This window comes from Pteropus medius, unplaced genomic scaffold (assembly GCF_902729225.1).
Source record: "Pteropus medius unplaced genomic scaffold, Ma_sr-lr_union100, whole genome shotgun sequence".
In the NCBI taxonomy this organism is placed as follows: domain Eukaryota; kingdom Metazoa; phylum Chordata; class Mammalia; order Chiroptera; family Pteropodidae; genus Pteropus; species Pteropus medius.
Window position 1 is genome coordinate 1,587,880 of NW_024345600.1, and position 25,301 is coordinate 1,613,180.

General features: G+C 37.3%; 1 protein-coding gene across 3 annotated transcripts in view; it reads right to left on the reverse strand.

Moving 5' to 3' along the window:
- Positions 1–25,301, reverse strand: part of CFAP54 (cilia and flagella associated protein 54) — a 232,974-nt gene that overhangs the window by 106,849 nt on the left and 100,824 nt on the right. For all 3 annotated transcript variants that reach the window (XM_039874060.1, XM_039874058.1, XM_039874059.1), the window contains 8 exons: positions 23,703–23,933; positions 21,235–21,377; positions 19,524–19,714; positions 17,712–17,939; positions 17,147–17,370; positions 16,911–17,046; positions 13,943–14,051; positions 2,393–2,545 (listed from right to left, as the gene is read on the reverse strand). In XM_039874060.1, coding sequence (XP_039729994.1) covers positions 2,393–2,545; positions 13,943–14,051; positions 16,911–17,046; positions 17,147–17,370; positions 17,712–17,939; positions 19,524–19,714; positions 21,235–21,377; positions 23,703–23,933 — 1,415 coding nt within the window. The remainder of the gene's footprint in view (positions 1–2,392; positions 2,546–13,942; positions 14,052–16,910; positions 17,047–17,146; positions 17,371–17,711; positions 17,940–19,523; positions 19,715–21,234; positions 21,378–23,702; positions 23,934–25,301) is intronic.

Below are 25,301 nucleotides of genomic sequence, written 5' to 3' on the forward strand. Positions count from 1 at the left end.
GCTGAAGGGGAAAAGGCTTTGTATATATCTGAGACTTATTTGCTATTTGAGGGATAGTGTTTCCTTAAACTTAGCATCTAAAATCATTTCTGAAGAGACTAGGTATATGTGAATGAGCTCTATACTGAAGTTATTTTTAAAAAGAACACTACTCAGTGTTCCAGAATATAAATGTTGAGATAATGCTTTGCTTCTCCTGGGGATTGGTAGAAGTTACACCATTTGGGTTTGTCCTTTTTAAAGAGCTTCCAACCATAAGTTATTAGTTTGCCTCTGGGGCAGAGACCTCTGGGAGAGAAGCAACACATAGATAGTTCTGACCTGAGCTGGGGAAAATGGGCAAGAGCTTTCTCTTTATAAGATCAGACAACACACAGGGGAAAAAGACAGGACATATTCTAGGAAAAGTAGTCAAAGGCTGCAGAGAGAAAGAAGCAATTGTGGCTTTTGAAATCTATAGCCCGAGGATTGGGGATAAACTGCTGAGAATATTTTGGTGTGTACTGCATGCCTTTGAGATGGCTCTCATCCCTGGAGACCCTATGAATGAGTGATGTACACAATGTCTTGGCCTCAACAGCCCTGCTCAGCCCCTGGAAACTCATGCTTCTGGCTTCTTTATGGAGTCAATCCATCTCATATTTGGTCTTCCTCTTTTCCTGCTGCTGTTTATTTTTCCCGGCATAATTGTCTTTTCCAAAGAACCCTGCCTTCTCGTGACGTGCCCAAAGTAGGACAGCTTCAGTTTTGTCATTTTTGCCTCCAGCGATGTTTCAGGCTTACTTTGCTCTACAACCCACTTGTTAGTCTTTCTGGTGGCCCAGGGTATCTGTAGTGCTCTCCTCCAACACCATATTTCAGATGAATATTTGATTATATTTCAATATTTCAAATGAATATTTTGGTACCAGGTGAGACTCAGAGTGAATAGGTGTAAACCATTCTTAGCAATTTTATGTCCTTTTTTTAATTCATGCCTTAAAAAATTATTAATGTATGCCATAATTGAAAAAAGTTTAAATATGATATGGAGAGCTAATTTAATATAATGTGAGTTTATGGACAATACAACCAAAAACTGTGGATACATATCATAACAAGTACTTTTTGGAGGAAGCAGCAACAAGAAATACAGACAAACATACATATGTATATACATACATACATACATTAAAATATACACATAAAACTTAAGCCAGTGGTCGTAAAAAAAATTTAGAAATCTTTCAGATTTCTAAAAGATTAGTTCAGTGGATATTAGCATCTTAGGTATAAGTTTAAATCTATTTTTAATAACTTTAAAATATAATTAAGTTTATTTATTTGTAAGCTTATTTTTATTATTCTGATAAATTTCAACAGCAAGAATTATAAACATAAATTAGGATTTAATAATTTTTAAATAACCTAAATATAGATAAATTTGAATATACTCTTCTTTGAGGTTACCACTTAATCATTCAAGGCTGTGTTCTGATTGAGCTGTGTTTGACAAATCAATAGATGTTGAGAAAGGAAGAAACAAATTAATGTAATGTAACCAATGATAATGAACATCATTTTTTGAGCTAAAAAAAAAATCTCTAAAAAGATCAAAATCTGTGATATTAATAAGAAATCTTATTGATGCTTGTATTAGTATGCATTCATTTCTTTGATAGTGATAAAGTAGTGTTTTTGTAAAAGGTTCTAGTTACTTCAGTATGCATCAATCCATCTACTAATAAAAATTAAATAAGACTATAGCACCATACTTGCAAAGAAAACAGTAAGAACAAAGATGTACAAAATGAAAAAATTAACAAATATTGTTTTTGTATCTACTCTATACAAGGGAATATAATAGTTTCACAGGAAGCATAAAAGTGGATGAGCAAGAATCATATAATTTCACTTATATGTGGGATATAAAACTGAAAGCAACAAACAAATATGACAAACAGAGATTCATGGACATGGACAGCGGATTAGTGGGTACCAGAGGGAAGTGAAGGAGAGAGGAGGTAAGTAGGGGTGAAGGGGGTCAAATATATGATGTTAAGAAAATTAACTTTGGGTGGTAAACACGATGCAATATACATATGACGTATTACTGACTTGTACACTTGAAGCCTATATGATTTTATTAACCAATGTCATCCTAATAATTTTAATTAAAAAAAGAAAGAAAGAAGTTGGGGGGCGGGAAGCAGATGAGTGAGGCAGTGCCTTGGTTGGAATAAAGTGTGTGAGAAAGAAGATGTGATCCACTAGGCAAGAAGAAGAAAGTGGAAGGGAGCAGCGAGGGGGCATGTAAGTGGGGAACGGAGGCAGCTATGGCAGAATATGGTAGATCTGCAGGGTGGTTCCCCACCTTAAATAAAGAGTAAGTGATACAGTGTAAGTGTTTTACCTTGTGTCTGTGCAAGAAATAATGAAAGCAACTTTCTGCTGTGTCGGATTGATCTGTTATGGTATTTGGATTTTTCCAATGTCTCTCTAAAACATCTCAAAGTGTCTGTCACGTCCACGGGCACACAGACGAGCTTTTTGGCTTGGCTGTATTCTGAAAAGAAAGGGAAGAGCAACAGTTGGGGATTAAATGCTGCAGTAAGCCAACTAGTAGCAAAAGACTCTAATTCAGAAATTTCTTGGTCCCAAACAAAAGCTGCTAAATTCAAAACCTCCAGGTCTATAGCAGATGTTTCAATGTTCAGATCAATTTTTTTTCTAGTATATTTGAAAGTACTTTAAAAAAAAAAAGAAAGAAAAAACTTAAAAAACTTTTGATTCTCATGAAATACAAAAAATTTTAGATCTTGCCAATTTTCCTTATGAAGCCTCCTCCTTTTTTTTGCTGATCATAAAAGATGAAATAATCTACTTTTTAGCAGCCTCTTCAAAGCAAAGGTACCTTGGAAAAGAGACGAAAGGAAGAAACAAAAAAGAGACAGACAACTGTTCTCTTAAGAGAAGGAAAAGACAATTTTCTAATATTGGAGGGTGCAGAGGAAAGGAAGATGGGGCCATAAAAGGGTGTAAAACTAACAAACAGTCCTGAAAAAATGGCCAGAAAGGGGAGATGGTGGCAGAGAGTTGCTGTGAGGTCCCTGGAGAGGAAGGGACCATCCAGAAATTAGGCTGCAGACCTGCAGCATGCGCCACGAAGCAGGAACATAAGAAAAACGAAATTACAGGCTTCACATTGAATTAACTTCTTCAACAAGTTGAACAGGTCAAATGTCTTCTATAAAATATGAGATCTTGAAAGGAAAGCAACTTGCCAGGGAACGGAGCTGTAAGAGGTTAGGCGGCAAGGCCTTGGCCCTTGAGAGTTTACAGTCTAGCTGCAGAGGTGAAGCAAGCCATCACTTAAGTATTAAAATCACAGTTACAGAAAGTGTCCGGTTACACCCTAAAATGCGGGAAAGACAGAGGAGAGAGATCAGACTAGGGAGGAAGGGATGAGCGAGAAAGACTTCATGGGAGAAGAGATATGCCGGCTGTGTCTTAGAGGAAAGGGAAGATTTGATTAAGAAGAAAGAGGTAAGGGGTTTTAGAAAAAGAATAGCTGAAGTTGACTGAGCACTTACACTAAACCAGGAACTATTCACAGTAAATTATGGTGATAAGTCTCAACAAATCATAAAAACAACTGTAAGAGGTATATATCATTATATCCTCATTTTACAGATGAGGAAAAGAAGCCATACAGAAGTCTGATAGCTTCTCCTGGGTCACAGAACTAGTTTGTGCAAGGAGAGGTATGGCGGCAGGAGTAAGGGTGGGGATTCAGGGCACAGTGAGATGACATGACCAGTCCTGTTGAACAAAGAAGGGTTTGCCAGGGGCCTGAAGCCCTCGCTGAGTAAGTGGCCTCCACCCTCTTAAATGGGGAGCTGAGCAAGGGTTTTGACCGGGATCCTAACAGAAGAGATTAGTATTTTAGGAAGAGTTAGCCAATAGTTGCACGCACAGCACACTGCAATAGAAAAAGGCTGGTGGCTGAGAGACTGTGATGACATCGTGTGATCTGAATCTGAGTAAGGTAGTAGCAATGTAAACAAGGGAAGGACACAGGGAACATTCCAATGTTTGAAGAGACAGGAAAGTGGTTATTTGGCTATGTGGCAACATTTTTAAAAAGCGGAGGTGAGGGGTGGTAAAAGTTACCTCTTCCCCATCCTTTTGGGGCCAATGACCTTGATTCCCACCTCGCTGGGGGAAAAAAAAAAAACTAAAGCAATCCAAAAGGATTTCCCATAGGCCCCAACCACCATATCCATCCAGTCTCCAGCACCTATGCCCATCTATGCACCTCAACAACATCACTCCAATAGTTCTCCTCTCTCCAAATCATCAATTTTTCCCTCTGCGGAATCATTCTCAACAGCACATTTTGCTGTTTTTCTCCTACCTTTAAAACAATTTAAATTTCATGTTCATCTATATGCTAGTGGCTCCAAAATTTATATCTCTGGCTCCAACTTTTCTGAAGTCCAGGCTCATCCACCCAATGATCTACTCTGCTGTGTGCCCATTAGACACCTCAAACTTAACAGGAACCCAACTGATTTCCTAATCTTTCCCCTTAAACCTGCTCCTCCCATACTCTTTCCTCATCTCATTAAAGGATTGTTCCATTTTTCCAATTACTTAGGCCGAACGCTGGAATCGTCCTTGACTGCTCTTCTAATATGCTCCAAATCAAATTCACAGCAAATCTTATAGGCTCCCGCCTCAGAGATTGTCCGGAGTGCCACCATCTCTCACCAGCTCCAATCTCCACTCCCACTCCCACTGAGTTCCAAGACCTCATCATCTCTTCTGAGTTACTGCAATTGCCAGCTGCCCTGTTTCCACCCTTGCCACTCTCAACACAGCAACCAGGGGACTCCTTTTAAAAAGTAAGTCATCTCAGGTCACTCCACTGCCCAAGACCCTCCATTGGCTTCCCCACCACCTAAGGCAAATACCAAAGCCCCAAGAGTGACTTGTAAGACCCACCATGACCTGGCTCCCCAGGACCACTCTGACCCCTTCTCTTATGACCCTCCCCTGCGCTCCCTCCCACACCACACATGCTTTCACATCAGGGCCTTGGCATCAGTGGTTCACTGTGGCCCAGAACATTCTTCCTCGGGATATCTTCATGTTTTGCTTCCTCGGCTCCTTAAGATTATTGTTTAACTCGACTTCTCAATGAGTCCTCCTTTGATCACCCTATATGAAATTAGAGCACTCTCCCTTTCTCCCTCCCGACTTCTATTCTCTGCGGCAGTCATTGTCTTCTGACGTTCTGTGTGTTTCGCTTGTGTGTTGACTGTCTCCCACCACGTGACTGCAAGTCCCATTAGGACAAGGATTTTTGTCCATTTTGTCCACTGCTATAACCCCAGGCCTATAACAATGCCTGTTACATGGCATGTGCTCAATAAATATATGTTAAATGAATGAATGACAACGGTCTTCAAAATTATATAGCTAAGATAAACTTTATTAATAATCGCTTCTATAAGCCTTAATCTCAATTGATCCTAACGGCACCTTATAAACTAGTTGGGTAGACATCACTCTCACTTTACAAAGAAGGAAAAGTAAACTTGAGTGGCATTCGATTGTTTTAAGCCCTTATAAGAGATAAGAGAGAGAATCAGTATTTAAGTCCAGTGCCTTTCCCAGAGAATTCTCAAAGAGTATCAGATCCTGGTTAATAGGCAATGATCCAAATTTGAGGTGCAGGGACACTTTGAGAACAGGACAGAAGTAAGCCCAAGAAAGGTTAATAAGAGAAGCAGCCCGACTTCCTTGTGACCCCAGGGAGGTTCTGATGGAATTAATAACAAAGGGTTATATTATGTGCCCACAGTGATGACATCTTTCAATATATCCTGATTTCTAGAAATCCTGGAGGCTCTAGTCAAACAAGAAACATGGCTGCACTGAGAAAAACATTTGTCTCCCCAGCAAGTTCACTCTTGACACACTCCCCTAACACGCATTTAAGAGAATCAAATACTTAGGCCACAGTAACTCTTATTTACTCCCTGGTAGCTCTCACTCTCCTACCCTACCAACTTCATTCACCTGTCCACTCCATCCTGTCCCCGCATCTTGCCCCCTCAAGTCTCCCCTCCTCTGAGCGTGTGCAGTCCTGCATGCCCCTGAGCCGGTGTATGCCCCTACTCCTCGACCACCGCCACCCTCACACACAACACCCTGGAGATGATAGATTCCTGCTCTGTTTTCCTTGCAAGAATTCATGAGCTTGACTTTTATCTTTTTCTCCTTAGAATGATATCGAGGAAAGAAGCCAACAAAGGAGATAAGGAAGCTGGAAGCTCTCACATATTAATATTTTGAGACGGTCAGTTAATTTCTCTAGGCCTTCATTTTAAATATCTGTTAAAAGTGGAATGGTAATATTTACCTCCGAAGGTTATTACTTTAACCTGTGTGTGAAGTGTCCAGCACAGTACCTGTCATGGGGTGAGCATTAAATAGATGGAGGTTCAGATTATGACTATTAGTCATATAGTTTTAAAATATATATTAACACTTCCCAGTACTAGGCACTATGCTAGGCACTCAGGAGACAAAAGTGAGCAAAACAGACATACTACCTGCTCTCACAGAGTTTACTTTCTAGAATAAAAATCACAAAGGCATGCTGGTTATTAGGGTTGATAAATATAGAAAGAAGGAAAGATGTTTGCCATCTTTAAAATATGGGATCTAGATAAAATCATACTTTTATCTAATATCTACTCATAAATCATTCCTTTCTTTCGAAACTATTTTGCTTTCTATTTTTATTTGTTTCAAGCCCTACTATACCTTTTTTCTTGTGGTCTAATTAGGGTTCTGCTAGTGTTTTTGTGGCTGTGTATGTGAGATAAATGATGCAAAGCAATGAGGCCTTATCCTGACATCTGTCTCAAAGGGGTTCCTGTCTGAAAACTTACATGGAAAATTCAAGAAGCTATTCAAAGCCACTAATAGCCTCAATGGTTTGAAATAGGTGAGAAGAAGATGAGGTGAAAAAAGAGGAAGAGGCGCCGGGGAGGGGGAGAAAGAGGAAAAAAAGAAAAGAATTATTGTCTAATGTAGACGTTAAAACTGAAATGCCAATCACTCCTGAGAGATGGGTCCACCGAGGAAAACTCCCAGGGAGTGATACAAAATTTGTGCTGCTTTCTACCCATCTGGCCACATCACTCCAAATGCCCAGAAGCAATAATAAAACACACCAGCCAGAGGGTTGAAAATTCCAACATACTTGAAGACTGAATAACCCTATCAGAAATTTTAAATACCAGTAGGTCGAAACTCAAGAAAGAGATTCCAGAAAGAATGCAAAAACAGCTACAATAAAAGACATATCCATAGAGTTATCGCCCCTATAAAGTTTAACAAGCAGGCAAGTTACTCATCCATATAAAAAATAATCTATAAAGTGAGGTATTCTCACTTCTCCAAATCCTACAGAGACCTTCTCAAATTACATATGCATTATTAAATAGTTAGAGGGAGAACAGAATGCTTTTAAATAATGAGAACAGCAAATGTTCCTAGGCACTGGAGCATTACAATATCTGTTCTGAAGAATTAAATGTATCAGACATTACCACCAAGTGCTGTTATGCCAGAAGAAAATCTATGACACTCTAAAGCAGCAATCTGGTGAGGAAAACATCAAGAGTACGCTTGGTCTTTTAAGAGTTGCAAACAAGTCATGGTGACATATATAAGACCCACCATGCTTATAAACATGTTAATGATCTGAGTTCAGTATACTGGAAAAAAATTCAGCATCCTAAAAATTGTATGGGCCAAAATATTGCTCCTAGTCACACAGGTCCATGAGTCTTATAAAGAGCTCTAAGTTAGATGCCAAGATTTTAATAATAATGACTCACTGTGAAACCTAGAATGAGTATGCGGGATCAACTAAAACTTACCATACTATCACAATAAGTCAGAATAAAGTATCTATCCTCCCATGACCACTGATAATACAGCAATTTTTTTCTTGAGTGCTGTAAGGTTAGAGGAGAGTTTAATCTGAAAGGGCACAAGCAGTGAACAGGACCAATAGCTCAGGGGAGCACTTATGGGTTGAACAATTAGACAGACCAGGGTTTGAATGATAGTCCCAGTACTTACTAATAACATTTAATTTTCTCATCTGTAATATAAGCATAATCATATCTACCTCCTAAGACTGTAAAAATTAAAGAGGCTAATGGTTATAAAGTGCTATAGTGCCTAGCCCAATTAACTATTATTGCAATTATAATATATGTTAGACTTTATTCATTCAAATATTCCTGCTCTAATCATTGCTCACACTAGCTATACTTCCACCATCACTGAGAATCAACCCAAAGGATTACTGTAGCCTGATTCTACCTGCCTTCCTTTCTGTCCCACCACCAGCCATCTTGCCTGTCCAAATGTAACTTTAATAACAAGCAAGCAAAATGCTTTTCTGACATGATGCACCCATCATCAATAAGCACCTACAGGTCTAGAATTTTACTAGGTATGTTTTTCCTGTCCCTAGATGCTAGTCATTATTTGGATAACAAGCATTTTGGATACATTTTCTCATACTTGTTGCCAGGTCTTTTTAGGATAGAGGGGATAATATAAATCACATTCTGAGTTATAGATCCCAAATTGGGGGATCTTCAGAGGTTTGACAGACAAGATCAAGGAAAGGAGAAGACACCTAGGAAGAATCACACTCTTCAATCGAAACTAGCCACATGTGATTGACCAGATGGGTCCTCCCACTGTTTACTGAATATGAAGGGTTAACATGATTTATCATTGGCAGTAAAACCTACACACTTATGGTCACCAACTTCACTCAACTGGACCTTCTTCACTGTTCTTCCCCTCTCCTATTTACCTCAGTGGCCAGTCCACTCTTTCACATCCTGTAATCGATTACGCTATCAACCCTGGCTATGCTCTCAACCCCCTGATTCATTAAGGAAATTTCCAAATACGCAATGAGAACACCTCCAACCTATACCCTTCCCACCTACAAACTTGACTGCATTCGGACCTATTCTCTTTCACTGCTCTTCTGCCTTAGCAGCAGGGGTGTTCTACCTTCCTGCATCCCATTGTCTGCCTGTTTCTCCTCAAGCTCCTTGCCCTGTCAAATATCTTTCTTTCCTGTCTCTAAGCTCTCTCTCTCTCCTGGCTCCTTCTATTTAATGCAGAAATATGCTTCTCTTCTATTAAAAACAGACACACAAACAAAACAAAGCCCTCCTGAGCCCTCCTGAGCTCCACATTTCCTGCTAGCTGCTGCTGCAGTTCTCTTTCCTGTCACTGATGAAGCTTTCTGAAAAGAAATTCTCTGTTCATTGACTCTGTGTAGGCAGAGCTCATCAGTACTACACCCACCACTCAAAATACTCCTACTCCCCTCCCCACCATTTCTTTGAAGCTACTCTTATTAAGGTTACAAAGTCATTAATTCTACAAATAGATATTGAGTTCCTACTATGTACCAGACACTGATAAAGGTATTTGTGACCCTTGCCCTCACAGAGCTTACACTGCATCAGGGGAGACAGACTATTAGTAATCGATATATACAGTAAAAATTTTAATTATACAGTATGTGATAGGTGCTCGGTAAGTGCTTCAGAAAAAAAAAGAAAACATTAAATAGCATAAGGGGAACTGGAGGAAGCGGGTAGAGTGAAGTTTTAAATAGAATGGTCAGAGAAAGCCTCCTTGAAAAGATGTGATGTTCACGAAAGACTTAAAGTTGGTGACGGGTTTATCAGACAGACATGGTTGAGGGGAGAGCATTTCAGGAAGGGAAAACAGTTAGAACGAGGCCCTAAGATGAGGATATCATAGCAAAAGGCCAGTGACAATGACCTCACAAATACAATAAATAGTCTGTCCTCATCTTATGCAACCTCTCTGACTGCTGACTACTTCATCGTGCTCGGTCTCTCCTGCCTTGGTCTTGTTTATACCACTCTCATCCATTGTATCTCCCACCACTTAGGCCATATCCCAGTTTCTTTCAGATACTGCTCTTCCTGTTTGCTCCTGTGACAATCATTAGGGCTCTTCACATATTTTAAGACTCTTTATCCTCAGGGTACACAGTAGGATCTTACTTCCCTAACCCTTTTGAAATCAGATGTGGCCGTGTGCCTTAAGCCAGTGAAATATCAGCAGAAGTGACATGTGTCACTTTCAAGTATCAGTGTTAAGAGCCAGCATGTGATTTATATATAACTCATGACTATAAAATTATAAAATATAAAAAAGACTATAAAATATATTCTTTTTCCTGCCTGAAAAACAGGGACAATAACAAGCTTACCTCATTAGGTGGTTATAAGCTGATATAGGCATACCTTGTTTTATTGCACACTGCTTCATTGTGCTTCACAGATACTGCAATTTTTACAAATTGAAGGTTTGTGGCAACCCTGCTTCAAGGAAGTCTATTGGCACCATTTTCTCGCTGAAGGCTCAGGTGATGGTTAGCATATTTTAGCAATAATTTTTTAATTAAGGTATGTACAGTTTTTAGACATACCATTACTGCACACTTAATAGACTACAGTATATCGTAAACATAACCTTTATTTGCACTGGGAAATCAAAAAACTAATGTGACTGTTTCATTGCAATATTTGCTTTATCGTGGTGGTCTGGAACCAAACTCGCAATATCTCCAAGGTATGCCTGTACTCACAAAGCACCTACAAGAGTGCCTGATGTCTAATGCATAATAACAATTACTTTATTGGGGTTGTTATAATAGTTAAAGAAAACAATCTGTGTAAAGCCCTTAGCATAAAGCATATAGTACATGTACATGTGGTCTGGCTTCGAAGTCTGTGTCCTTAATCAATCAATTGCTGCCTCTCAGTATGACTCCCCTAAAGGGTAACATTAGTGCTTTGTTTCCTGCCTTGGAAGTAATCATGGGAGCTTGTGTCAACATGGAGATTCCATCAACCCACAATGAGCAGCAGCTCAGTAGTCCACCTCATTGAACATAGTAGCATGGTTCCCTTATGTTAGGGCAATTAGGTTTGGGGAGTTTGTTACTGCTATACGGCCCAGCCCTCTTTGACTGACACAGCTTCCAAAATGAGGCCTAAGATCTACACTCTGCATAATTCTCCCTGGGCGACCTCATACAAACCCCTGATTTCAACCACTACCAATATATTGATGACTAAAATACAAATCTCTGCCTAGTGCCTCATTAGTATATCTAACCACATACTACCAGATCGTTCTACTCAGCTATCGATAATCCAGGAACCTTGAACTCAGCAATTCCAAAGTAACCTCCTCCTCTGACCTGCCTCTTCTTTCAGTTTCCTGTAGAGTGAAGACATCACATCCATCTCTCTACCCAAGCCAGAAACCGGAGCAACTTGAACTCCTCCCTTCCTTATCCATCCCTACCATCTAACAAGTACAGAATGCAGTCCTGTGGATTCCTTCGGCCTTTCTCTCATAGCTATCCACAGCTCTATTCTCTCTGCCATGGTCCAGGGCCTCGCCACATCTAGAGCACACAAGTCAAGAGTAGCCATTTCCTGCTTCCATGTGGTCTCCTTTCAACTGAGTCCCCATGCTGCTGCTGAAGGGTCTTTTAAGAACGCAAATATGATCATTTCACTTTTCTTCTTTAAATCCTTTTACCTAGCTCCCCTCAGCAATCCAGATGAATCTGAATCTCTTTATCTTGCCTTCTAAGACCTTTTATTATCTAAATCCTGCCAACCTTTCTAACCCCATCTTTTGTTTTTTCCTTTTACATTAGCCCCAATAAATTAAATGCAGTCTCTCAAAAGTGACACTAGCTGTTAAGTATTATTGTTTACAGCAGCACCAGTCATAGTATTACAGATCTAATCACTCTATAGTACAGCAGGTCTTCGAATAATGCCATTTTCATTCAATGTTGTTGTGTTATAATGTTAATGAAAAAAAAATTGATTCCTAGACCGGGCCACTGTCTGTGTGGAGTTTGCACATTCTCCCCACATCTGCGTGGGTTTTCTCCAGTACTCCGTTTTCATCCCATATCCCAAAGATATGCACATTAGGTTAGTTGGCATGTCTAAATGGTCCCAGTCTGAGTGAGTGTGGGGGGGTGTGTGAGTGGCTCCCTGCAATGGAAGGGCGTCCTGTCCAGGGTGGGTGCCACCTTGCACTCTGAGCTGCTGGAAGAGGTTTCAGCCATCTGTGACACTGAACTGGAATAAGCAGGTTGGAAAATCATTATCTTACTTGTTTTTACTTGTTAATCATTCTTACATGTTTGTATAGCTCACATTCATTTCAATGTTTAGTATTAGAAGTATTTTGAATCTTATTTAGAATTTTGGTGATGTTTTTGTGATTAAAAATATGCCATAGGAACTTAACTCTTGTTTATATCACTTAGCCTCTGGTAAAATTGTTTTTGTTATATGTCGTTTCACTTAAAGTCAGTTTCCAGTAACCTACTGTCAATCTTAATAAGGACCTACTATATAATATCTGATTTATTTACTGGTCTCCTTCAATGGGCTATAAACTCCAAGACAACAAATCTTTAGTCTCATTCATCTTTGTATGCTCAGTACCTAGTACAGTACTTAACACACTGTAGCTACTCAGTAAATGTATGCTAAATGACTGAACAGCTGGCTGACTGACTCAATAAACAAATAAGTGAATGATTACAGTCGTCCTTCCCTGTATCTAGTTTCCCTTTTCGTGGATCCAGTTACTCACAGTAAACCACAATCTGAAAATATTAAGTGGAAAATTCCAGAATAAACAATTCATACGTTTTAAATTGCTTGCCATTTCTAGTTGCATAATGAAATCTCAAGTTATCCTGCTCCTTCTCGCCTGGGATGTGAACATCCCTTTGTCCAGCATATCAGTGCTGTATACACTACCTGCTCATTAGTCACTTAGTAGCTGTCTCAGTAATCAGATCAGTTGTCAGAAAGAGAGAAAGAGAGAGAGAGAGAGAGAGAGAGAGGGACAACGTTCACATAACTTTATTATAGTATATTGTTATAATTGTTCTATTATCAGTTACTGTTGTTAATCTTTTACTTTGCCTAATTTACAAGCTGAAGTTTATCATAGGTATGTGTGTATAAGAAAATAACATATTATATGTAGGGTTCAGTACTATCTGCATGTTAAGGCCTCCACTGGGGGTCTGGGAATGTGTTCCCCAAGGATAAGGGGAAACTACCCTACATGCATACACACATACATACACAAAACCAATAGACAAATAAGTGAAAGAATCATTACACTTCAAAAGGAAGACCTGAATTTCTTTCCTGTACCAGAAACAGAGACACATGAAAAGTGCAATTGAGAGAATGTTATTTCCATTTTCATCTCATTCTATGGCCTCATCCCTACATGCTACACTGCCAAAATATTCTGCGAGGGCTTAACAGCTAAAAGCAAAAGAATCGTGGCATTCTCAAATCTCTAGTTAAAAGACCTACACTTTAACCATGGTAAAGCCAATAGAAGAACAATCTCTACTGATTATGGCAACAGAAGTTATTTGGGGAGTCGAGACAGAGCAAAGAAAATAGCAAAAGGTTAATCTGAAGAGCTCTCACATGAGACAAAAACAAGGAAAATAGTACAAAACAGTCTTTCCCATCTTTATTTTTCCATCAATTTCCTTTCCCCTTCTTGTTTTTTAATTCATTTCCCAACTATAAATTTTAAACTAATAAAAACATGTGTTTTAATTCCCCTTAAGTGACATTTATAGCAACATAAGATGGTAACTATCAAATGGATTCTTTTCAGTCAAATAACCCTGCAAAAGAGATTCTGCAAACATTTTAATTATCGAAGATTTGACATGCAGAACACAACAGCAAATCTTGCTTTAAAAGAGCTTCAAGCTAAAATTGGTTCTGACCTGAAGAGATAAGCTTTCTTAGTAAATCCATCCAGTTTTCTACATCTGTCAGTTTATTGGTTGTAGGATTAATCTTGAGCTGCTTCCCAATAAAATTTCGGCAAGTTATCTTAAAAAGAAAAGATAAAAACAAATATAACTTAGGCATTTATAGCCAAAAACTTGGCTGACTATAATGTTTATCTTATTTTTCATTTGTCAAAAAAAAAAAAAAGATATACAAGAGGATGCTACAAATAAAAGTAAGCAGAATAGCATTCAATCATGAGAACTTTTCGGGAAAAAAACAGCTACATAATTTTTCATATTTTATACAGCACAGCTGGAAAAGCATTAGGCAAATTATGTAGACCAATTAGAATATAATTTTCTGATATTCTTAAAATTTACTAACCTAAATATATCTTCCATTATGTAAGTTGAAACATATTTAAAATATAGGCTGCTTTCCCAATGGCAGATTTTTCTACCCGACTCATAATTAATGTAACTTAAACCTCCCTGGTGAAGTTTTTCAGAAATTCTCCTGTAGTATTTTAAAAATCTATTTTCTAACAGATATTTGAGTCTTAAAATTGTATAATATATGAAAACTAAACATTTTTCAACAGAAAGAAATTCTTTTAAAAGGTCCAAGATCTTCTCTCTGTTACTCCATTCCCAGTCCTGGAACTAACCTACTGATAAAAATAAAGCCCTCCCTGAGCCCCGGTCTGATGTACATGTTGCTTCTTAATTGTCTCTTGTAGTATTCCCACAATGAGTCTAACAAATGCAAATTCCTACCCACAGCCTAATAAGGCCCTACTTGGCCTAGTCCTTTCCACCTCCAGCTTCATTAAACAAATCTTTACTGCACACCTATTTATGTGCCAGGCACAGCTTCAAACTGAAGGATCATGTAGCAGAGAACACAGAAACAAAAATTCCTATTCTTATGGAATTTATTGTAGTGGAAGCAGAGAGACAATAAACAAAATAGAGAAGTACATTAGGGTGTATATTAAAGAGGTATAAATGCTATAGAGAGAAATAGAGCAAACAGGCACAACATTTTAAACAGGATAATGAAGACAGTCTTCACAGAGAATGTGACATTTGGCAAATACTGGAAAAAGGCTAGGGAAAAATCAATGTGGATATTTGGGGAGAAGCATTCCAAGCAGGGAAAGAGCAAATGCAAAGACCATGAGGCAGAATGTCTTAAAGAACAGAGCAGTTGAATCCTGTAGGGGAGTAATAGGAGATAAATTACTAGAGATCACAGAGGGATAAGTTGTGTAGGGCATAAAGGCCATGATAAGGATATTCACTTTAACTCTGAATCAGATGGGAAACTATTATAAGGTTTAAGATAAGGAATGACATAGTCTGACTTAGGTTTTTAAAGGGTTTTTCTATCTGTTGCACTAAGAAGAAACTGTAGAGGGGATGAAAGGATTCAGGGAAGTTGAAAGCAAGAAGACTAATTAGGAAGTCATTGCATTAATTGAAGCAAACATATTGGTGGTTTGGAGCAGAGCAGGAGTGGTGAAGGTAGTGAGAAGTGGTCAGGTTCTGAATACATTTTGAAGTAGGGGATTTGGCAACCAATCTGAAGTGGGGTATGAAAGCAAGAGAGGAGTCAGGGATGTCTCCAAAGTGTCTGGCCTGAGCAGCTGGGAAGATGGGATGTCATCAATTGAAGTGCAGATGACTTGGCAGAACAGGTTTATTTGAGATTTGCTAAATTTAAGAAGTGTATCAAATAGCTAAGAGATGATGCTGATTAGGCAGTGTGATGGTTTTTTGATGAGGAAACTTGGTTAGGCTAAACTATAAGGACAAATGAAGAGAAGCATCCATTTTGCAGCATACACACACCTCATCTGAGTTTTTCAAACGAATCTAGGTGCTACTGTGAAGGGATTTTGTAGACACTAATTTAAGTCCCTAGTACATCGATTTTAAGTGAGGGAGATTGTCTTACGTGGGCCTGACCTAATCAGGTGGGTCCTTGACAGTGCTGGTGGTCTCCAGACTCCAAATTCCAACCAGCATCCAGGTCTAAAACTGACTGACTGTGGGCTCTGACCACACCTGTAGGTTTCCTTCCTTTTCCTGATCCTGACTGCCTACCCTACAGATTTTTAACTTGCTTGGCCAATCCCTGTGATCATATAAGCCAAATCCTTGTAATCTTGATGACAGATAGATAGATAGATGCATCAATCTTGACAGATAGAGAGATAGATCTATCTTACTAGTTCTGCTTACTCATTGAACCCTGATTAATACACGCAGTTGTTAGATATGTCAACACAGAATTCAAGAGAAAGGTCTAAACTGGAGATGTAATTTTGCTAGTCACCATAATAAAGATGCTACATATGCCAGGGGCCCTTGGGCAGTATACAGACTGTATAACTAAATCAATGGCTCTGGCATTAGGTAGTCAATACATACTTATTAAGTTAACAAATGAGAGAATTTATTTATCTCTTTCCTCCACCTAACTCAAAGCTGAACCATGACCTTCGTGGGCCTTAGGCACCTTCCCCTTCCTGGGCTCACCCCTCCTCTCTAAAAAAATATTAAAAATTATATTTTATAATTGTATTGGTATAAATAGAAATACATTAATATTAAAAATCAAAACATTTCCTTTGACCTAAAAGCTAGTATTTTCTTTTCATTTAAAAAAGAATTAAAAAATTAGTGAGCCCTTAAAAATACTGTGGCTCTAGACACTGTCCTTACTGTGCCTAATAGATAAATCAGCCCTAATAAGTTTCTTGTGTACATGGACTTACTTTAGTTTACCCTGTTTGGGGAAAATACTGGCTCATAACAGGCTCTCGATAATGTTTGTTGATTTGAATGACAAATGCCTACATGAAAATCACATTTATCTGATTCCTAAATCTTGGTATTTTACAAGTGTACTAATAAGAAATCACAACTGTTTGAATAACAGAGTCAAACTTACCTTCTCTTTATGTTCAGCCTCATATCTTCCACAAGGTTGTTGGATAATATCTGGGCCCTCGTACTTGGATATTCTTAGAAGAAGCTGGCGCTGTGCATACACCAGGAGTGGTGTCACTTGCTCTGTATATCTCTCACTAGATAGGGGTAAAAATACATTAAAAAGTAAACATTCATTTAAACACATTTTTTTCAATGAGGTCTGTCACTTTTAATTACCCTTACAATAGTACTTACTGTGAAACTGCATTGAACTGAATGGCAAGTGATACTAGTGTTTCCCATTTTTCGACTTGATATAAAAGTTCCAGCGATTTTAATACAAAGTCATGGATCCATTTCAAATCAACCACATTTACATCATCTAAAGGATGCTCAAATATAAGGCTAGAACCACCATTATCATTTTTAATATTTCCATAGCAACTTGGAACACTGAACTCTCCTTTTTCTTCAATAATCTGCAAGTGGTACATTAAAAAATTTTGTATAAGTTCAGATTTTACTACACTTTTTTCTGAAAACTGAGTGTGTGTGTGTATATATATTAAGTGTGGAATAAAGTGAACAGAAAAAAAATTTAAATATTTTTATTATTTATAAATTTATTCTAAATTTATTTATAATTTTTATTACTTATAACTTCTGCACAGGGAACCTAATAACAATGAGAAGCAAATGAAATATAAATGAACCAAATAATAACTCAAGAAAAATATTAATTTCTACTTATCCCAAGCTGCATGGTATAAAAATATTTGTTAACTAAATATAATAAAAATAATTACCCAAACACCCTTACCTGAATAGAATTGGTATTTTGTAGTTCTAGTAACATGTCAATAAGAAATTCTGCTCCCAAATAGAATGGTAAAACAGAGGTACAGATGAAACCATCCTGACTAATAGGAAATATTTTATACAGATCCACTGTTTGTTTAAGAAGTATTTGCAATTCCTGAGTAAAGTTCCAAAGGGCCCGACAGCAGTTCTGAAGCAGAGTCCAAAAGCCGCCACGATAAGCAAGAACCTAAGGCAAATACAACATGCAAAAGACCCCAAAGTTCCAAAAGTTACAGATCTCTGAATCACTTCATCTTTCTGTAAATATATGTCGATAATAAAAATAATTAACACTATTTGTTATGTGCCATTTATATGTGTTAGATACTGTGGTAAGGCCCTTATATGCATCATCTTAATTCATTCTAACAAAAAATCCTATAAAGTAAGTATGCACTAGTATTCTATTCAATTTAGAGATAAGGAAACGGAGCAGTGGAGCTAACTTGCCCGAAGTCATAAATCTATGACCTGGTGGGCTACGATCTGCACATCAGCCATCTGACTCCAACACTCCCATGTTCTAGGTGCTGGAAAAGTGGCAGCGAACAGGAAAAACCAGGTCCGCCCTCATGCTGCTTCAATTTACCAGGGGAGAACAATACTAGATAGACAAATAAAGATACAATTTCATGCATAATAAGTGTTGTAAAGGAAAATAAAGCAGAAATGGGTCAGAATCCGATGATGGTGAGAGAACATATCCTTCTAGGCAGGGTGGTCAGGAGAGAAGTCCTCTCTGAGGAGGTGACTTATTGAATGTTGAGTTAAACAAGTCATGTGAAAGTGGAGATGGGGTTGCTTGGAGGGGAGAGCACTTGAGGCTGAGGGAAGAGCAAGTGCAAAGGATGGAGGGTAAACCTGAGGGCTGAGGAGAGAACAAGCTTAGCACTTTCAAGCTCACGGAGAGAGGAGTGAACCAAACAAGAGCAAAAGAAGCTGAGTTCTGAGAGGGGAGCAGGACCTAGACCTTCTAGGGTCCTAAAGCTGGTGGAGAGCAGGATGCACTGTCATAGTCAAGGGGATTATGTGGGTTTACTTTAGATTTTTAAAAAGTCACTCTCTCTACTCCACAGAGAATATGGGAACTTAAGTGTGTTCCTTTCTTGTCTCGAAAGGGTAGATCTCCTCTCACCTCTTCAGAGGATTGAAGTATAATCCTTCCTTGCTAAGTGAAAAATTAAAATAATTTCTTTGTAGCTAAAAACAATTACGATTCTGCATTTACTAATCTATCCTATAATTTTTTAAAAAATTAGAGAGAGAGAGAAAATTGTTTGACAGAAAACACAAGTGGTCTGTAAAAACAGAAGGTTGGGCGGGAGGGGCTGATGTTTCCTGTGGTCTAGAAAGATCTTCCCTGTGCTAGAGGGAAGAAAGGGGTCTACACCCAGGAGGGGGCAAAACTCCAGAGAGAAACCCCTGGTGTCACCAGAGAAGCCCATGTCCCAAGTGTCACAAGAAAGCAGCAGAGGAGTGTCTGAATATCCATGAAGACTGTGTAGACAGGGACAAAGGCCATCTCATTTCTGGGTGGAGGGATGACTGATGATTAAAAAAGCTCACCTCTCTCCCTGACTTGACAGTGCATAAGACCTCAGTACTGTGGCAGGCAAACCTCAAAAATGACGACACAAAATCCAGCAAATTTAGTCTCAAAATTTAAACCAAAATTACAGATGGTAAGCAAATAAATACAATGTATCTTACATTCCTAAATTTATGGGCTGAGATATATGTCTAGTACATTAGCAAAGAAGGACCACCTTACCATTGCTCTTCTGCAATATAAAAAGATTTTCATAAAATGATCCAATAAATTCAAATTTGCTGTTCGATCCTTTTCTTTGGCACTAAGACCTGATCCTGATCGAAAGTCTGAGTCATGAACTGTCTGTGCCTTGGAAACAGTTTTTTCATCAATCATTTGGGAATTAATAAATGTCATGAATTCTTCAGCATCTACAATACAAAAATAAAGTATAACACATTATTGAAAACAGAGTTAAGTTCCAGAAAACACAGTAGGTGACAAGCATCACATGAGTAATTCAGATAACAATTGCTGTATAAGTTTGGAGAAAGGACAGGATTATTATGATCACAATGAAACAGAAAGAGTTTCTAGAGAAGAAAGTTCTTAGATTAGGTCTTAAAGGGTGTGCACAATTGAGCTATGCAGGAAAACTATGAAGAACATTCCAGGCCAAGGTGATGGCCAAAGGAACAAAGAAGCAAGAATGTCATGTTTTTTGATGGAACAGTGACAGGATCACACCCTTCCTTTATTCCCCCTCAAACAGGCCAATCCCGGGACACATACATTAGGTAAGTAGCATCTCCCAGAGTTAGGCATGCAGTAACCCTGGCCACTCATTCTCCCACTCGTGTGATATAAAAACACAGAAGATTTCTTTTGCCACAAACCTCCTTTTAGAGCCCTGCATTAAATAATAAGTCTCAATAGCAAGATATTCTCTTGTTGATTTCATGGAAGGTCTTAGATAGGGAGCTAGTTTAATTAAAAAAAAAAAAACAAAACTCAAGAAATTATATATTATAATCTAAATACAAAACTCAGACTCTTTTCATGTCTAGGAAATTTACTTTCACATACTTCAATATATATAGTATGGCATGTGGGTGCCAGTTAAATTTAACCTATACTCCAGAAGAAATTAGAGAGCGTGTCAAGTACCTCAAATATGAATCAATACTCCTGGGGTGGTTAACCAGCATATGAAGTATCCTGATCAGCAATAAGTTACATGGCACTTAAAATATCATTATTAAAAATCTACATAAGAGGGTTTGTAATAGTATAAAGATATTAGAAATAAATTTTTATTTATGAAATGAGTGGTATTCAAGATAGGTAATTACTTAGGTATAGTGTCATCAGTGCAGATCGAGAGCCCTGTTCACCTGCATCTCTCCCCTCCCAGAGTCCCCCATTACCTGATCAGATGACAACATTGGTTGGTCCTGCCATCAAAATATTATTGCTTTCATCTAGGAATAACCTTTCATGGAAAGTGCTAGTTGGAGATCATAAGGCAAGAGTAGACTGCCCTGACTACAAAATTGGTACTATAAAACAGCAATATGACCGTTTTCATGCCTGCTTGCATCAGTATGCTTGGTGGAATTTGTTTGGAAACTTACTTCCACTAAAACATCTGATAGCAAGTCTTTCACCCTGACCACCGGAGGCTACCAATATTTCTAAAAGAACATTATATTTGCTAAACAACCAAATCATTTCAGGTCAGAACACAATATGGATAGTTCCAAATATATGATACTATTATAAAAATAGAAATTTTAAAAAGTAGAATAAATAAGAATCGTCTATAAAATATCACAACTCAGTTAAATTCCTGGGTCATTAGAACATGATATATGTACTTGTGTGTGCACGTGTTAATAGTATAAAATTCTAGATGTGATTTACTAGTATATAAAATATTTATTTATTTTACCTGATGGTAAGTTGGCCTTTCTTTTTTTAGCTGTATGAAGGAAATCAAGCATCACTTTATAGTTTTCTATAGTCATTTTTCCTGTTGGTAATACTGTTCCTGAATTATATAGTGAGAACATATTAGGATCACATGATCGGAAACTGCAAGGAGGAAAAAATATCATTAAAAAAACAATATAAGCAAAATTGAATTAAATCTGTCAAATACAATCTATTTTAATTTTTTAAGTGTGAATTAGTGCTCCTAAATTTTGGATCATACCACATTTGGGCATTTAACCAGAGCCAAACAATTTCCTATTAAATTTTAAAATTATGCAATGCAACTTTATTCTTAGGAATTTCAATATCAATATCTATTTTGCTGAAAGGACCCTTGAAAATGAAAATGGAAGATCTAAACTCACTCTAAGACCTCTGAAACAATAATTTATGTCAACCTAAAATTACCTGATTTACAATTCAGTGACGATGCCTACAATATACACCAATGTGTCAGCATTTATTTCTTTTTTAAAATAAGGTCTAAGCAATAAACAATCTTCCACCAAAAATAGATGCATACATGCATACATATATACATATGTATGTACATACATACATACATACATACATACATACCGAAGTATATATTAATGGTTTTAATAAAACTGAATTTAGCACCAAGTTACTCTGACACGAACTTGTTCATTGTGTAATTATTGTGCTGCCAAGTAATCATCCGTGAGTGGTCATGAATGATTAGAAGTTCAGAGAAGATTTCTCAGTGTTCAGAGGACAGTAAGGAAGCCTATCTGTTATGAACCACTTTCCCTCTCATGGCCTCATGAGTGGATCACTTTGTCAAGTCTTCCCTGTTGGTCAGGCAATCTAACTGCTCCTTCTTCTTCTTTAATTTTAGAAAAGCAAATGTTTGACCTTTTTGAAGCCTACATTATTTTTTTCCTATGTCACATCACGTTTTTTAAAATTTATTTTTCAATTACAGTTGACATACAATTTATATTAGTTTCAGGTGCACTACAGTGATTAGATATTAATATATCTTATGAAGTGATTGCCTCCGTAAGTCTTGTATCCATCTGATACCATACATAGTTATTACAATATTATTTACTATATTATAGTCCCTATGCTACAGTTTACATACCCCTGACTATTTTTATAACTGGAAATTTGTACTTATTCTCTTTCACCATTTCTTGCTGCTTCTTAAGTGCAAATCTGGTCTAGCCCACAGAAAGAGACCTATCTGGAGACAATTTTGTGAAGGTTCGATCTGGTAATAATTTTAACCAAAATTCTAGAGAAACAGAAACTGGGACCAAGTTCATTGTTGACTTCAATCTGAATATTTTATCACTGAATTATTGAAATAAATATCCTCTTTCCTTCCTCCAATCTATTTGGTATATTGCTGTCAGAGAAATTTCTTACCATAGCCCTGCTCAAAAACCATTCACAGTCTCCCACTGTACATAAATTAAAGTTCAGATTTAGTAGACAGTTAAGACTCTCCCTGATCTGGTACTGACCTACTTTTCTAATTATTTCACACTAATCTCTTTCATATACCCTAGATTCTGGTTAGACCATTGGTGTTCTCATCTGTGTTTCCTACCTTGGCTCTTACTCATGTTCTTCCACCTACCTGGAATGCCTATTTCCCTATTGCACATTTCTAAATGTTGCATATCTATCAAGACCCAGGCCAAGTGGCCTCTCCCCATGAAACCTGTCCTGTTAGTCTCAGGCAGAACAAAGCCACCTTCCTAGGAACAAAGACTTTATGAGTACTTCACCTTCTACTATTATCTCCAATTATTTGTGAACATCTGTGATCTACCTACCAGACTCTAACTTGCATGTCCTGTTCATCTTTGTATACCCATTGTACCTATCTCAGCACCTTGTATCTAATAGGTGCTCAATAAGTATTTTTTGAATGAAAGAGTCTATGTCAATTTTTAATGGCTCCATAGTAGTCCATTTATCTATTTACCTTCTATTTTTATCTCCCATAACACTTCAGCCACACTTAATAGAGCTCCAAAATGTCTTCTGAATTAATAATAGAAAGCTTACATTTTATGAGAAAATATGATCTGTTTATAGAAGCTTAAAATATGTGTTTATATAGATTTGCCTAATGCCTACTAATACTGACAGTTATTGTACAATTAATATTAACTTCCTCTTGAAATTACACTTCCTCCTTTCACTGAAAGCTTTATGGAGAAAAACAGTAAAGATATATGCAACTCAGTACTTCATATGTGCTTACATTCATCATTTGTTTGGGAAAGATTTTAAGATAAGAAATAAAGAAATATATCAATGGCCAGAAAAGACAGAAGCACTCTGTAAACCTCTTTAAGTTATTATCAACATTAGATCCCTGAAGATACAAACACAATCCATGTTCATGAGACTTTAAAGGCACTATTCATCGATAATATACTATACCTGACCATAGCATGTGAAGTGCCAAATTTCATCTTCATACGTTCCCTTAGCTTTATTAAAAGTAGGTTGAAGTGAGCATTTGCCAGATACAGGTTCATCTGAGCCTTCCAGGGCATCTCTTCAAGGCATATTTGATGGAACCTCTTCTTTTTAACATAACTGAATATTAGAGGATTCAAGTTGTCCACCAGAAATCGATGTGCTATTTTTCTAACATCAGGTCTCTTATTTCTGCCAAGGGAGAAAGAAGTTTTGAAATTACACAAACTTTCAGATATCTAAAGAGGAGTGATTCCAGTTTGTACATAATCTATGAAGAAGTCAGTCGACTGACCTTATGCAAATGTTTCCAGTTTATTTATCATTCATTTACTTAGTCCTGAAAATGTGAAACAGGGCAATGAAAAAGGCACAAGAATAAACACTAGAGACAAAGTCACTACGTACTGCCTCCATTTCCGTCTGACGTCCATGTCCTAAGCTCAATCCAGAGCTTTTTTTCCATAACCAAAGGCCACTGAGATTATACAACTAAATTATAATATAATTATTCACATTCATCAATTAACATCAATATTGAACAAAAAAATCATTTCTCTGGATGATTTCTTAAGGAAAAAAAACAATGGAGCAAAAATTTTTCTAACATTAGTAAAACCGTAGAAGGAAATTAAACATCAGTCAATGATAGATGAAATAACTTCATAAATCCATACTCAGCATACTCTGAAAAAAACTAATATTTCAAAATTCAGCTAATAGTTCAGATTTTAAGTATGATATATGTTCATTTTGTTTAAAATTATTCCTATCAAAATCTCAGAAAGTCCAACTATTTTTAGCGTTACATAGTTGTTTATATGGAATGACTTCATTTCTTCAAAATACTTATATCAATTTTTTTGACTGTTGACAATGTTGCTGTCTCATTGGTCAGTGCCATTTTACCTGATGTTCAATATCATTAGCCATTGGAAAAATACAAATTAAAGCCACGAAATATCTCTAATACATTTTATTGACCAAAATTTAAAAAAAAACAAAAAACAAAAAAAACAATGATAATGCTAAATCCTGGCAAACATGAGGGAAATTGGATTACTCATATGCTGCTGGTGGGAATGAAAAAGGTACAGCCATTCTGGAAAAGAGTATGGAATTTCTCACAAAATTAAATAAACACTTACCATACAACCTAGTAATTGCACTCATGGGATTTTATCCCAGATAAATAAAGACTTACATACATACAAAAACCTGTACGTGAATGTTCATATCATCATTATTCCTAACAGTCAAAACTGGAAACAATCCAAATGTCTTTAGTGGGTGAATTGTTAAACGAATTGTGGTATATGAATACCATAGAATACTACTAAGCAATAATAAGTGAACTAGTTATTCGTACAGTGTGGGTGGATCTCAAAGGAATTATGCTGAGTGGAAAGAAAAAACCAATCTCAGAAAGTTACCTACTGTATGATTCCATTTTTATAACATTCTTGAAATGACAAAATTATAGAGATGGAGAACAAATTAGTGGTTGGGAGGGGAATAGCAAGGGAGGTGGCTATACCTGTAAAAAGGGAGCATGGTGGT